Source organism: Nerophis ophidion, linkage group LG21 (genome assembly GCF_033978795.1).
Source record: "Nerophis ophidion isolate RoL-2023_Sa linkage group LG21, RoL_Noph_v1.0, whole genome shotgun sequence".
In the NCBI taxonomy this organism is placed as follows: domain Eukaryota; kingdom Metazoa; phylum Chordata; class Actinopteri; order Syngnathiformes; family Syngnathidae; genus Nerophis; species Nerophis ophidion.
Genome location: NC_084631.1, coordinates 44,313,893 through 44,326,221, shown reverse-complemented (window position 1 = coordinate 44,326,221; position 12,329 = coordinate 44,313,893). Strand labels below are relative to the sequence as shown.

Below are 12,329 nucleotides of genomic sequence, written 5' to 3'. Positions count from 1 at the left end.
TCGATTGAACACCCTGAGATGACAATGACATGGATGAATGAGAACCTTCATAGACATGAAGATAAGTCTTCGGACCAAACTAAGTCTATAAGCACAAACTGATGAAGCCTACTCACTCTAGTCTAGTTTAGCACTAGAGCTGAACAATATAATTCTTCCAAGATAAGAAGTCCACTTGCGATCGTTTGAACACCCTGAGATGACAATGACATGGATGAATGAGAACCTTCGAAGATAAGTCTTCGGACCAAACTAAGTCTATGGGCACAAACTGATGAAGCCTACTTGGTCTAGTCTAGCCTAGGACAAGATCTGACCAATCTAAGTCTTCCAAGACAAACCAAGTAGTCCACTTGCGGTCGATTGAACACCCTGAGATGACAATGTCCTGGATTAATGAGAACCTTCATAGAAATGAAGATAAGTCTTCTAACCAATCGAAGTCTTTAAGCACAAACTGTGGAAGACTACTCGGTCTAGTCTAGTCTAGGACAAGATCTGACCAATCTACGTTTTCCAAGACAAACCAAGCAGTCCGTTTGTGATCAATTGAACACCCTGAGATGACAATGACATGGATGAATGAGAACCTTCATAGAAATGAAGATAAGTCTTCTGACCAATCGAAGTCTATAAACACGAACCGATGAAGCCTACTCGGTCTCATCTAATCTCTGACTAGATCTGACCAATCTAAGTCTTCCAAGACAAACCAAGAAGTCCACTTGCGATCGATTGAACGCCCTGAGATGACAATGACCTGGATGAATGAGAACTTTCATAGACATGAAGATAAGTTTTCCGACTAATCTAAGTCTATAAGCACGAACTGATGAAGCCTCCTTGGTCTAGTGTAGTCTAGGACAAGATCTGACCAATCTAAGTCTTCCAAGACAAACCGAGCAGTCCAGTTGTGACCAATTGAATGTCCTGAGATAACAACGACATGGATGAATGAGAACCTTCATAGACATGAAAATAAGTCTTCTGACCAAACTAAGTCTATAATTCCGAACTGCTGAAAAGCCTCCTTGGTCTAGTCTAGTCTAGGACAAGTTCTGACCAATCTAAGTCTTCCAAGACAAACCAAGAAGTCCACTTGCGATCGATTGAACACCCTGAGATGACAATGACCTGGATGAATGAGAACTTTCATAGACATGAAGATAAGTTTTCCGACTAATCTAAGTCTATAAGCACGAACTGATGAAGCCTCCTTGGTCTAGTGTAGTCTAGGACAGGCTCTGACCAATCTAAGTCTTCCAAGACAAACCAAGCAGTCCAGTTGTGATCAATTGAATGTCCTGAGATAACAACGACATGGATGAATGAGAACCTTCATAGACATGAAAATAAGTCTTCTGACCAAACTAAGTCTATAATTCCGAACTGCTGAAGCCTCCTTGGTCTAGTCTAAGACAAGATCTGACCAATCTAAGTCTTCCAAGACAAACCAAGAAGTCCACTTGCGATGGATTGAACACCCTGAGATGACAATGACCTGGATGAATGAGAACTTTCATAGACATGAAGATAAGTCTTCCGACTAATCTAAGTCTATAAGCACAAACTGTTGAAGCCTACTCGGTCTCATCTAATCTCTGACTAGATCTGACCAATCTATGTCTTCCAAGACAAACCAAGCAGTCCACTTGCGATTGATTGAACACCCTGAGATGACAATGACATGGATGAATGAGAACCTTCATAGAAATGAAGATAAGTTTTCCGACTAATCTAAGTCTATAAGCACGAACTGATGAAGCCTCCTTGGTCTAGTCTAGTCTAGGACAAGATCTGACCAATCTAAGTCTTCCAAGACAAACCGACCAGTCCAGTTGTGACCAATTGAATGTCCTGAGATAACAACGACATGGATGAATGAGAACCTTCATAGACATGAAAATAAGTCTTCTGACCAAACTAAGTCTATAATTCCGAACTGCTGAAGCCTCCTTGGTCTAGTCTAGTGTAAGACAAGATCTGACCAATCTAAGTCTTCCAAGACAAACCAAGAAGTCCACTTGCGATCGATTGAACACCCTGAGATGACAATGTCCTGGATGAATGAGAACCTTCATAGACATGAAGATAAGTTTTCCGACTAATCTAAGTCTATAAGCACGAACTGATGAAGCCTCCTTGGTCTAGTCTAGTCTAGGACAAGATCTGACCAATCTAAGTTTTCCAAGACAAACCAAGAAGTCCACTTGCGATCGATTGAACGCCCTGAGATGACAATGACCTGGAAGAATGAGAACCTTCATAGAAATGAAGATAAGTCTTCTGACCAATCGAAGTCTTTAAGCACAAACTGTGGAAGACTACTCGGTCTGGTCTAGTCTAGGACAAGATCTGACCAATGTAAGTCTTCCTAGCCAAACCAAGAAATCCACTTGCGATCGATTGAACGCCCTGAGATGACAACCACATGGATGAATGAGAACCTTCATAGACATGAAGATAAGTCTTCTAACCAATTGAAGTCTTTAAGCACAAACTGTGGAACACTACTCGGTCTAGTCTAGTCTAGGACAAGACCTGACCAATCTAGGTCTTCCAAGGCAAACCAAGCAGTTCAGCTGTGATCGATTAAATACCCTGGGATGACTGAATTTTTTTTAGAATTTAAGATTGGTCTTCTGACCAAATGAAGATAAGTCTTCTGACCGATCTAAGTCTATGAGCACAAACTGATGAAGCTTACTCGGATGGGCGGCAAAACGTCTTCCAAGATGACTTATCTTCATTTCCCGCATTTACGTAAATATTTATTTCATGAGATAATGAAGGCTCGGGATGTTTTATTCCTTCCGTGACGTCTCAGACACACTTTTCATCAGACGTGTGACTTCAGTCCAAAAGAGAAACATCTGACAGGCCATGTGGTTCATCGGCTATAAAACTAAGGCAACATAGCATATCAGCACCGTTAAATCCAGTCTGCGGTCAGCTGAGGGTTCGGAGAAAAGAATAGAAGATTAAAATAAAATAAAATTAAAATTAAAAATCGGTCTTAGCCTGGTCCCGGACCAAAAAGCAAAAAAAAAAAAAAATATCGGACCACATCAGACATGGCGTGCGTGTTGTGTTGTGTTGCCGCTGTTGGTTTGGACTCAAGGAAGGCAAAGTGCAGGCAAGAAGTTCGTTCAATTAAAAATACACCGGTTGTGCAAAACAAATCTAGTGCAGCACGGGAGTGCACGGACAATAAAAACAAAACCCCTTGTCAGGGTATAAAGCCCATCCATCCATCCATTTTCTACCACTTATTCCCTTTTGGGGTAGCGGGGGGCGCTGGCGCCTATCTCAGCTACAATCGGGCGGAAGGCGGGGTACACCCTGGACAAGTCGCCACCTCATCGCAGGGCCAACACAGATAAACAGACAACATTCACACTCACATTCACACACTAGGGCCAATTTAGTGTTGCCAATCAACCTATCCCCAGGTGCATGTCTTTGGAAGTGGGAGGGGCCTATCCCCAGGTGCATGTCTTTGGAAGTGGGAGGAAGCCGGAGTACCCGGAGGGAACCCACGCATTCACGGGGAGAACATGCAAACTCCACACAGAAAGATCCAAAGCAAAAGAGCAAAAGGTGAAACAAAATAGGCTGGATCAGAGGTGTCAAAGTGGTTTTCACTGAGGGCCACATCGCAGTTATGTTTGGCCCCAGAGGGCCTCTTCTAACAGTGAATACTATTATTACACCATTTTTTTAAATACATTTTATTCGTAGATTTTTTTTAAACAAAATGTAACAAAAAATGTGGTAAATTGCAATAATTTCACCGCAAAATATAGTGTATTTTACTGGAAATGGAAAAACAGTACTGCTGTTTTTAAGGTAAAGAAAAAAGGCAGCTCAGGTGACAGAATTTTACTGTAAAATGTACTTTTTTTTTTTTTTTACTGTAGATTAAAAACCTGAAATTTTACAGTAAAATGTTGGCACCTGAGCCGCCAATTTTTTATTTATTTATTTATGTATTTACAAAATCAGTTATGTCAGACTCCAACACTTTACTTTGAAAACAAAAAGGCCTTTTTCATTGCCTTCCTGGCTCTTTTTACAATCCATTTAATCTTATTTGTTTGCGTCCACATCAGACATGGCGTGTGTGTTGTGTTGTGTTGCCGTTGTTGCTTTGGACTCAAGGAAGGCAAAGTGCAGGCAAGAAGTTTGTTCAATTAAAAATACACAGGTTATGCAAAACAAATCTAGTGCAGCACGGGAGTGCACGGGCAATAAAAACAAAACCCTTTGTCAGGGTATAAAGCAAAAGAGCAAAAGGTGAAACAAAATAGTCTGGATCAGAGGTGTCAAAGTGGTTTTCACTGAGGGCCACATCGCAGGTTTGTTTGGCCCCAGAGGGCCTCTTCTAACAGTGAATACTATTATTACACCATTTTTTAAATACATTTTATTCATAGTTTTTTTTAAACAAAAATGTAACAAAAAATGTGGTAAGTTGCAATGATTTCACCGCAAAATATAGTGTATTTTACTGGAAATGGAAAAACAGTACTGCTGTTTTTATGGTAAAAAAAAGGCAGCTCAGGTGCCAGAATTTTACTGTAAAATGTACTTTTTTTTTTTTTTTTTACTGTAGATTAAAAACCTGCAATTTTACAGTAAAATGTTGGCTCCTGAGCCGCCAATTTTTTATTTATTTATTTATGTATTTATTTTTACCGCAAATCAACAAATGTAGATTTTTCTGTAAATGCCCTGAGTCAGGTCCCCTTAGTCAGGCCCCGATCCTCAGCCTCTCACACCTGGTTCTAATTACCACAGCAGTATTTAAGTCATTTGTTTTCCTTTCCTCGGCCTGGCTTCTTTACCGACTGGACTGTGTTGAATATTCATGACCACGCACCTACCTTTCCTTTGCCACGCTGTTTGTTTGACCACGTCACGTAAGACTTCTTTCTTTATATACCTCAGTGCTAGTTTTTGGTTTGCCATGTGCCTTTTATAGTATCTTCTGTTTGTTTTGTATACAGTATTGCCATTGTGCTCTTTTTGTTCTAAGTTTTAGCATAGATTATTATCCGCCATCGAGCGTGCTTTTTGTTTTGCCTTTTTGTATTATAGTGTATAAATAAAGACCATGTACTTACATTCACGTCTTGCCCGTTCGAATCATCCTTTGCGTAGAAGAAACGAAATACTCTTAGGGCTGGGCGAAAATGAGGACTCAGGTGCAGAAGCGTGACAATTGAACTCAGACTTTATTTAATTCCATTTCTATGCTATCTCTAGAACAGAGTGATCAAAACAAAGTGGCTACAAAATCTATCTGAGATATATTTGAGGAACAAAGGAAGGTAGCAAAGGGCATAAGGCCAAAAACAGAAAAATCCCTCCATAAGGAGGAAAAAGGCAATAGCAAAATTTCTATACGAATCTAATAGCGAAAAGCAACAGTGTACAATTATCTACAAAAGGAAAATCCATCATGCAAAGGAGTCGAGACGGCAGTAAACTAAAGACGCTCCAGAAGGAGGGAAAAGGAAAACACGGCACTATGAACTAGATACAAATTACGAGCATGAAAAACTTTAGCAACAGAAAATCACTCTCTCAGAGGAAACAAAGAAATCAATAAATAAAGTGAGACAATACTTATCGTCTTGCTACGTTTTTCCAGCCTTGTACCAAGTTTGATAAGTATTGTCTCACTTTATTTATTGACTTTCTAGTTTGCCACGGCAAAAACCCCGCGTCCTTTGCCTAAGTCTCAGGTGAGAAATGCGGCTGCTAGACTTTTGACAAGAACAAGAAAGTTTGATCACATTACGCCTGTACTGTATATACCTTTATATACATATATACATACATATACTGTATATACCTTTATATACATATATACATACATATATACCTATACTGTATATACCTTTATATACATATATACATACATATATACCTATACTGTATATACCTTTATATACATATATACATACATATATACCTATACTGTATATACCTTTATATACATAAATACATACATATATACCTATACTGTATATACCTTTATATACATACATATATACCTATACTGTATATACCTTTATATACATACATATATACCTATACTGTATATACCTTTATATACATATATACCTATACTGTATATACCTTTATATACATATATACATACATATATACCTATACTGTATATACCTTTATATACATACATATATACCTATACTGTATATACCTTTATATACATATATACATACATATATACCTATACTGTATATACCTTTATATACATATATACATACATATATACCTATACTGTATATACCTTTATATACATACATATATACCTATACTGTATATACCTTTATATACATATATACCTATACTGTATATACCTTTATATACATATATATATATACCTATACTGTATATACATATATACATACATATATACCCATACTGTATATACCTTTATATACATATATACATATATATATATACCTATACTGTATATACATATATACATACATATATACCTATACTGTATATACCTTTATATACATATATACATACATATATACCTATACTGTATATACATATATACATACATATATACCTATACTGTATATACATATATACATACATATATACCTATACTGTATATACATATATACATACATATATACCTGTACTGGCTCACCTGCACTGGCTTCCTGTGCACTTAAGATGTGACTTTAAGGTTTTACTACTTATGTATAAAATACTACACGGTCTAGCTCCACGATTGTATTGTACCATATGTCCCGGCAAGAAATCTGCCTTCAAAAGACTCCGGCTTATTAGTGATTCCTAGAGCCCAAAAAAAGTCTGCGGGCTATAGAGCGTTTTCCGTTCGGGCTCCAGTACTTTGGAATGCCCTCCCGGTAACAGTTGGAGATGCTACCTCAGTAGAAGCATTTAAGTCTCACCTTAAAACTCATCTGTATACTCTAGCCTTTAAATAGACCTCCTTTTTAGACCAGTTGATCTGCCGCTTCTTTTCTTTTTTCTCCTATGTCCCCCCCCTCCCTTGTGGAGGGGGTCTGGTCCGATGACCATGGATGAAGTACTGGCTGTCCAGAGTCGAGACCCAGGATGGACTGGTTGGGGACATCTCTACGCTGCTGATCCGCCTCCGCTTGGGATGGTTTCCTGTGGACGGGACTCTCGCTGCTGTCTTGGATCCGCTTTGAACTGAACTCTCGCGGCTGTGTTGGATCCACTATGGATTGAACTTTCACAGTATCATGTTAGACCCGCTCGACATCCATTGCTTTCGGTCCCCTAGAGGGGGGGGGTTGCCCACATCTGAGGTCCTCTCCAAGGTTTCTCATAGTCAGCATTGTCACTGGCGTCCCACTGGATGTGAATTCTCCCTGCCCACTGGGTGTGAGTTTTCCTTGCCCTTTTGTGGGTTCTTCCGAGGATGTTGCAGTCCTTTGAGACATTTGTGATTTGGGGCTATATAAATAAACATTGATTGATTGATTGATTGATTGATTGATTGATTGAATGTACGACAAGAGGACTTGCATTGAGGCTGAACAAAGTGCACAATGTGAGAGGAAGGCCTCGGGATGCAGTCCCTTATGTAACCGACTCCAAGGCAGGGTAAACATGCCCGGGCGGGTCTCAAGGTGCATGCATGTGTTCCACCAGCCACTCAACCTGATCACACGGACCACGACTCAGAGGTGCACTTACCTATGATGGATTTCTTGCCCGTCTTCATCTCTCCTCCGAAGCGGCCTGTGATATATTTCCAATCTGCGACGGGAGACTTATTTGTCTGCAGCCCCGCATCCAGATATCTGCCACCGCAGCCTGTGCACACACCTCTCTCTCTTCCTTTTCCATTTAAAGGCAAACAACTTTGCCTCGCCGTGGTCCCTCCTGCCCCCCCCCCCCCCACCTTCGTGCCGATTCCACAATGTCGCTGAAACCGAAGATCTGCGACACACCCGCCTCGCCTCGTTTGACAAAAACAAAAAGGCGGGTGTTTGGTTACCCCGTCGGCACGGGAGTCCCGTGGGGACCCCTGGTCTCCATGATGAAGAAACCACAGGAGGCACAGGGAGAACTCTCAGCTTTTACTCGCTTTTAATTGGCTATTTTAGTACCTCCATTGCCACGGAGGACTTTAAAGGACAAAATGATGCCATCAGCAAACCACAAAAATGTTCAAATTAAAGTTAAAGTAGCAATGATTGTCACACACACACTAAGTGTGGTGAAATGTGTCCTCTGCATTTGTTCCACCGCATTGGGGGGTGAGGGGAGCAGTGAGCAGCAGCGGTGGCCACGCTCGGGAATCATTTTTGGTGATTTAACCCCCAATTCTAACCCTTAATACTGAGTGCCAAGCAGGGAGGTAATGGCTCCCATTTTTTATAGTCTTTGGTATGACTCGGCCGGGGTTTGAACTCAGGACTTACCCATCTCAGGGCGGACACTCTAACCCAGGGGTAGGGAACCTATGGCTCTAGACCCAGATGTGGCTCTTTTGATGACTGCATCCGGCTCTCGGATAAATCTGAGCTGACGCTGCTTAACACGATAAGTAATGAAAAATTCCACTTGTAATGAAAAATAACGTTCAAAATATAAAGCATTTTTATGTTCAAGAAGTTGCGTTAATGGTAAGAAGTATTCATTATTGGTTGGTGTGGGGTTTGCCCTCCTGGGGGTTCTTCAGACCACCAAGCACCGACATGAGAGCCTGTTTCAGGGTTACAATATTGTTTTATTTTTCAGTTGCTTTCCAGCATTTGTCTTTTTCTCTTTCGTTCTCGCTCGCACTCTGCCTCCAGCCCCGACCCCGTCCCTCCTCCTGGCTGCTGCTTCTAAACAGAGCGACAGGTGATTAGATAACCAGGCCCAGCTGGGCCATCTACGCATCTGTCGCTGATTTCGAGGCCGGTCCTGGCAACACCCTGCTTCGCTGCAGGCCCGAAGGCCACGCCCCCTCCACATCTAGCTTCAGAATAACAATGTTTTTAGAAAGAATAAGATACATGAAATGTTGGTCGTACTTAAAAATGCACGCGTTTAGTTGTGTTCAGTGTTAAAAGAAATATTATACGGCTCTTATGGAAATACATTTTCAAATATTTGGCTTCTTGGCTCTCTCAGCCAAAAAGGTTCCCGACCCCTGCTCTAACCACTAGGCCACTTTTGTGGCATCATGCGTGGAAAAGGGATTCTTCCTAGCAATATAAGCCCACCCTGTGTTTAAAAAAAACAAAAGGATTCCTCGCTACATATCTTTAAATATTTCGTTTTAGACATACCGTATTTCCTTGAATTGCCGCCAGGTATATATATAGTATGCGCCTGGCTAGAATTACTGCCGGGTCAAACTCGTTTCGCAAAATAATTAGCGCATGCTTAGCATTACTCAGGATTAACGCCGGGTCAACCTTTTTCGCAAAATATCATTTTTATTAGCATATGCCTAGAATTTCCACCGGGTCAAACTTGTCACGTCACGAGTGACACTTCACCTGTCATCATTTTCAAAATGGAGGAGGCTGATTTCAATCATTTGAAATCGCATAAAGGGAAGAAGATTAAGAGCTATTCAGTAGGATTTAAGGTCCAAGCTATTGAATATGCTAAAAAGAACAGTAAGCAGCTATGTTTTATTGATATACCGTAGCTGCGTGTGTCAAATATGAGTCATTAAATGACTCCCGCCTCCTGGTGGTAGAGGGCGCTAGTGATCCTTCTTGCGACTACTCGGCTGCAGAAGAAGTGACAACAATATTTTTCCTCTCGCTTGCACTTTTAACATGGAGGATTACATATCTAAAATAAAACCGTTTTCTAAACTGGACTTTCAATTGAAGCAGGAGGTAATAAAGGGAGATCTCCATCGAGACAGAGACTTTTAAAACTGAAGAAAGATAAGGAAGACTTCTATAAACAAGTTATCGGAAGGAGCTGCGCATGAACTTCATTTATAAGTAAAGGTAAGACCATAATAATGTTTTTTTTTATTAAATGTGCTATTTATGATGGTATCCTTACATCACACTCAAATTTATAAGCGCAGGCCTAAATTTACCGCATGCCTTTGGTAAACGCCGGAGTGAGAAGAGGTTTTAAATTAATTAGCGCCCCGGCAGCAATTCAAGGAAATACAGTAGTTGGTATTTTTTCAACACCAAAAATGTGCCTCAGCTTCAAAAAAGGTTGAAAAACATTGGTTTAATGGATGCAATGAAACACAATCAAGCATATAAAGTCAGCTCCACTCGTACCACCAAAACATTCCCATGTGGCAAAATGAGATGTAAACGTGGGATAAAGTCTTCATTCCTGTTGCATTCTGTCCGTAGAAGATATATCTTTTTATTAACATTCCAGACAGCGCCTGAGGCCATATATTAGTTTTAAATCCCGACTTTAGAACGTTATTGCGAACAACAAGATCTGGCAGCGGGGTTTAGAGACCAGGTCACGTCCAAAGGAGGCAGAGTCGGAGCCAGAGTAGATCTGGGAGAGTTGCAGTTGACCTCCTTTGGGAGGTGTGGGAGCTTATTAAAATGTTTAGCATGCCTTGCACGCTACAATGTGTTCATTGCTGCAAAAGATGCCTTCAGTTGCGAATGTGGGATATGACATCGATATCTAGACATATAAGCCCTGTTTCCATATGAGTTGGGAAATTAGATGTAAATATAAACAGAATACAATGATTTGCAAATCCTTTTCAAGCCATATTCAGTTGAATATGCTACAAAGACAACATATTTGATGTTCAAACTCATTAACTTAATTTTTTTTTTGCAAATAATTAACTTAGAATTTCATGGCCGCAACAGGTGCCAAAGTAGTTGGGAAAGGGCATGTTCGCCACTGTGTTACATCACCTTTTCTTTGAACAACACTCAATAAACGTTTGGGAACTGAGGAAACTTATTAAAATGTTTAGCATGCCTTGCACGCTACAATGTGTTCATTGCTACAAAAGATGCCTTCAGTTGCGAATGTGGGATATGACATCGATATCTAGACATATAAGCCCTGTTTCCATATGAGTTGGGAAATGGTGTTAGATGTAAATATAAACAGAATACAATGATTTGCAAATCCTTTTCAAGCCATATTCAGTTGAATATGCTACAAAGACAACATATTTGATGTTCAAACTCATTAACTTAATTTTTTTTTTGCAAATAATTAACTTAGAATTTCATGGCCGCAACAGGTGCCAAAGTAGTTGGGAAAGGGCATGTTCACCACTGTGTTACATCACCTTTTCTTTGAACAACACTCAATAAACGTTTGGGAACTGAGGAAACTAATTGTTGAAGCTTTGAAAGTGGAATTCTTTCCCATTTGTGACGTCTCGGTGGCATCGTGGTGACGGGATGTTCTCTCGTGGGTGCAGCGGAAGATGGAACACAGCGTGAGGGTAGGGATAAGAATTTATTTATATAATAAAACAAACTAAGAACCAAAACACTTGCACAAAGGCACTAACCAAAAACCAGCTTGGGAGCTAGAAAGAACAAAGGGCGCTAGCGTGGAAGCTAGGGACAAAAACAAACAAAATAGCATATAAGCTAACAAGTATACAAAAATAGATTTACCACAAGAGCAGGGTCAGCTGTTGCGTGTAGCAAGCAAGCAAGAGTCCAAGACTGAATGTCAAACAGAGGCGGGCATATTTAGGGAGATAAATAATCAAGGGCAGGTGCGCGTGATCAAAGCAGAGACAGGTGACACTAAATGGGTAACTATGACAACGGAAACAAAACCAGGAAGTGCCACAAAGAACTGAGGAAAATAAATACTAGACAGAATGTGATAAACAGAACCAAAACCACAATATGCCATGATCCAAGACGTGGATCATGACATATTCTTGTTTTATGTAGAGCTTCAGTCCTTCAACAGTCCGGGGTCTCCGCTGTCGTATTTTACGCTTCATAATGCGCCACACATTTTCCACGGGAGACAGGTCTGGACTGCAGGCGGGCCAGGAAAGTGCCCGCACTCTTTTTTTTACGAAGCCACGCTGTTGTAACACGTGCTGAATGTGGCTTGGCATTGTCTTGCTGAAATAAGCAGGGGCGTCCATGAAAAAGACGGTGCTTATATGGCAGCATATGTTGTTCCAAAACCTGTATGTACCTTTCAGCATTAATGGTGCCTTCACAGATGTGTAAGTTACCCATGCCTTGGGCACTAATGCACCCCCATACCATCACACATGCTGGCTTTTACACTTTGCATAGATAACAGTCTGGATGGTTTGCTTCCCCTTTGGCACAATGTCGAATATTTCC

The 12,329-nt window shown here is 40.5% G+C and overlaps 1 protein-coding gene across 1 annotated transcript in view; it reads right to left on the bottom strand.

The window, feature by feature from the left end:
- si:ch211-195b13.1 (STKc_SGK domain-containing protein) overlaps positions 1-7,850 on the bottom strand; it is a 58,543-nt gene extending 50,693 nt beyond the window's left edge. The window contains exon 1 of the mRNA XM_061882718.1: positions 7,738-7,850. Coding sequence (XP_061738702.1) covers positions 7,738-7,765 — 28 coding nt within the window. The 5' untranslated portion in view covers positions 7,766-7,850. The remainder of the gene's footprint in view (positions 1-7,737) is intronic.
- Positions 7,851-12,329: the final 4,479 nt, after the last annotated feature.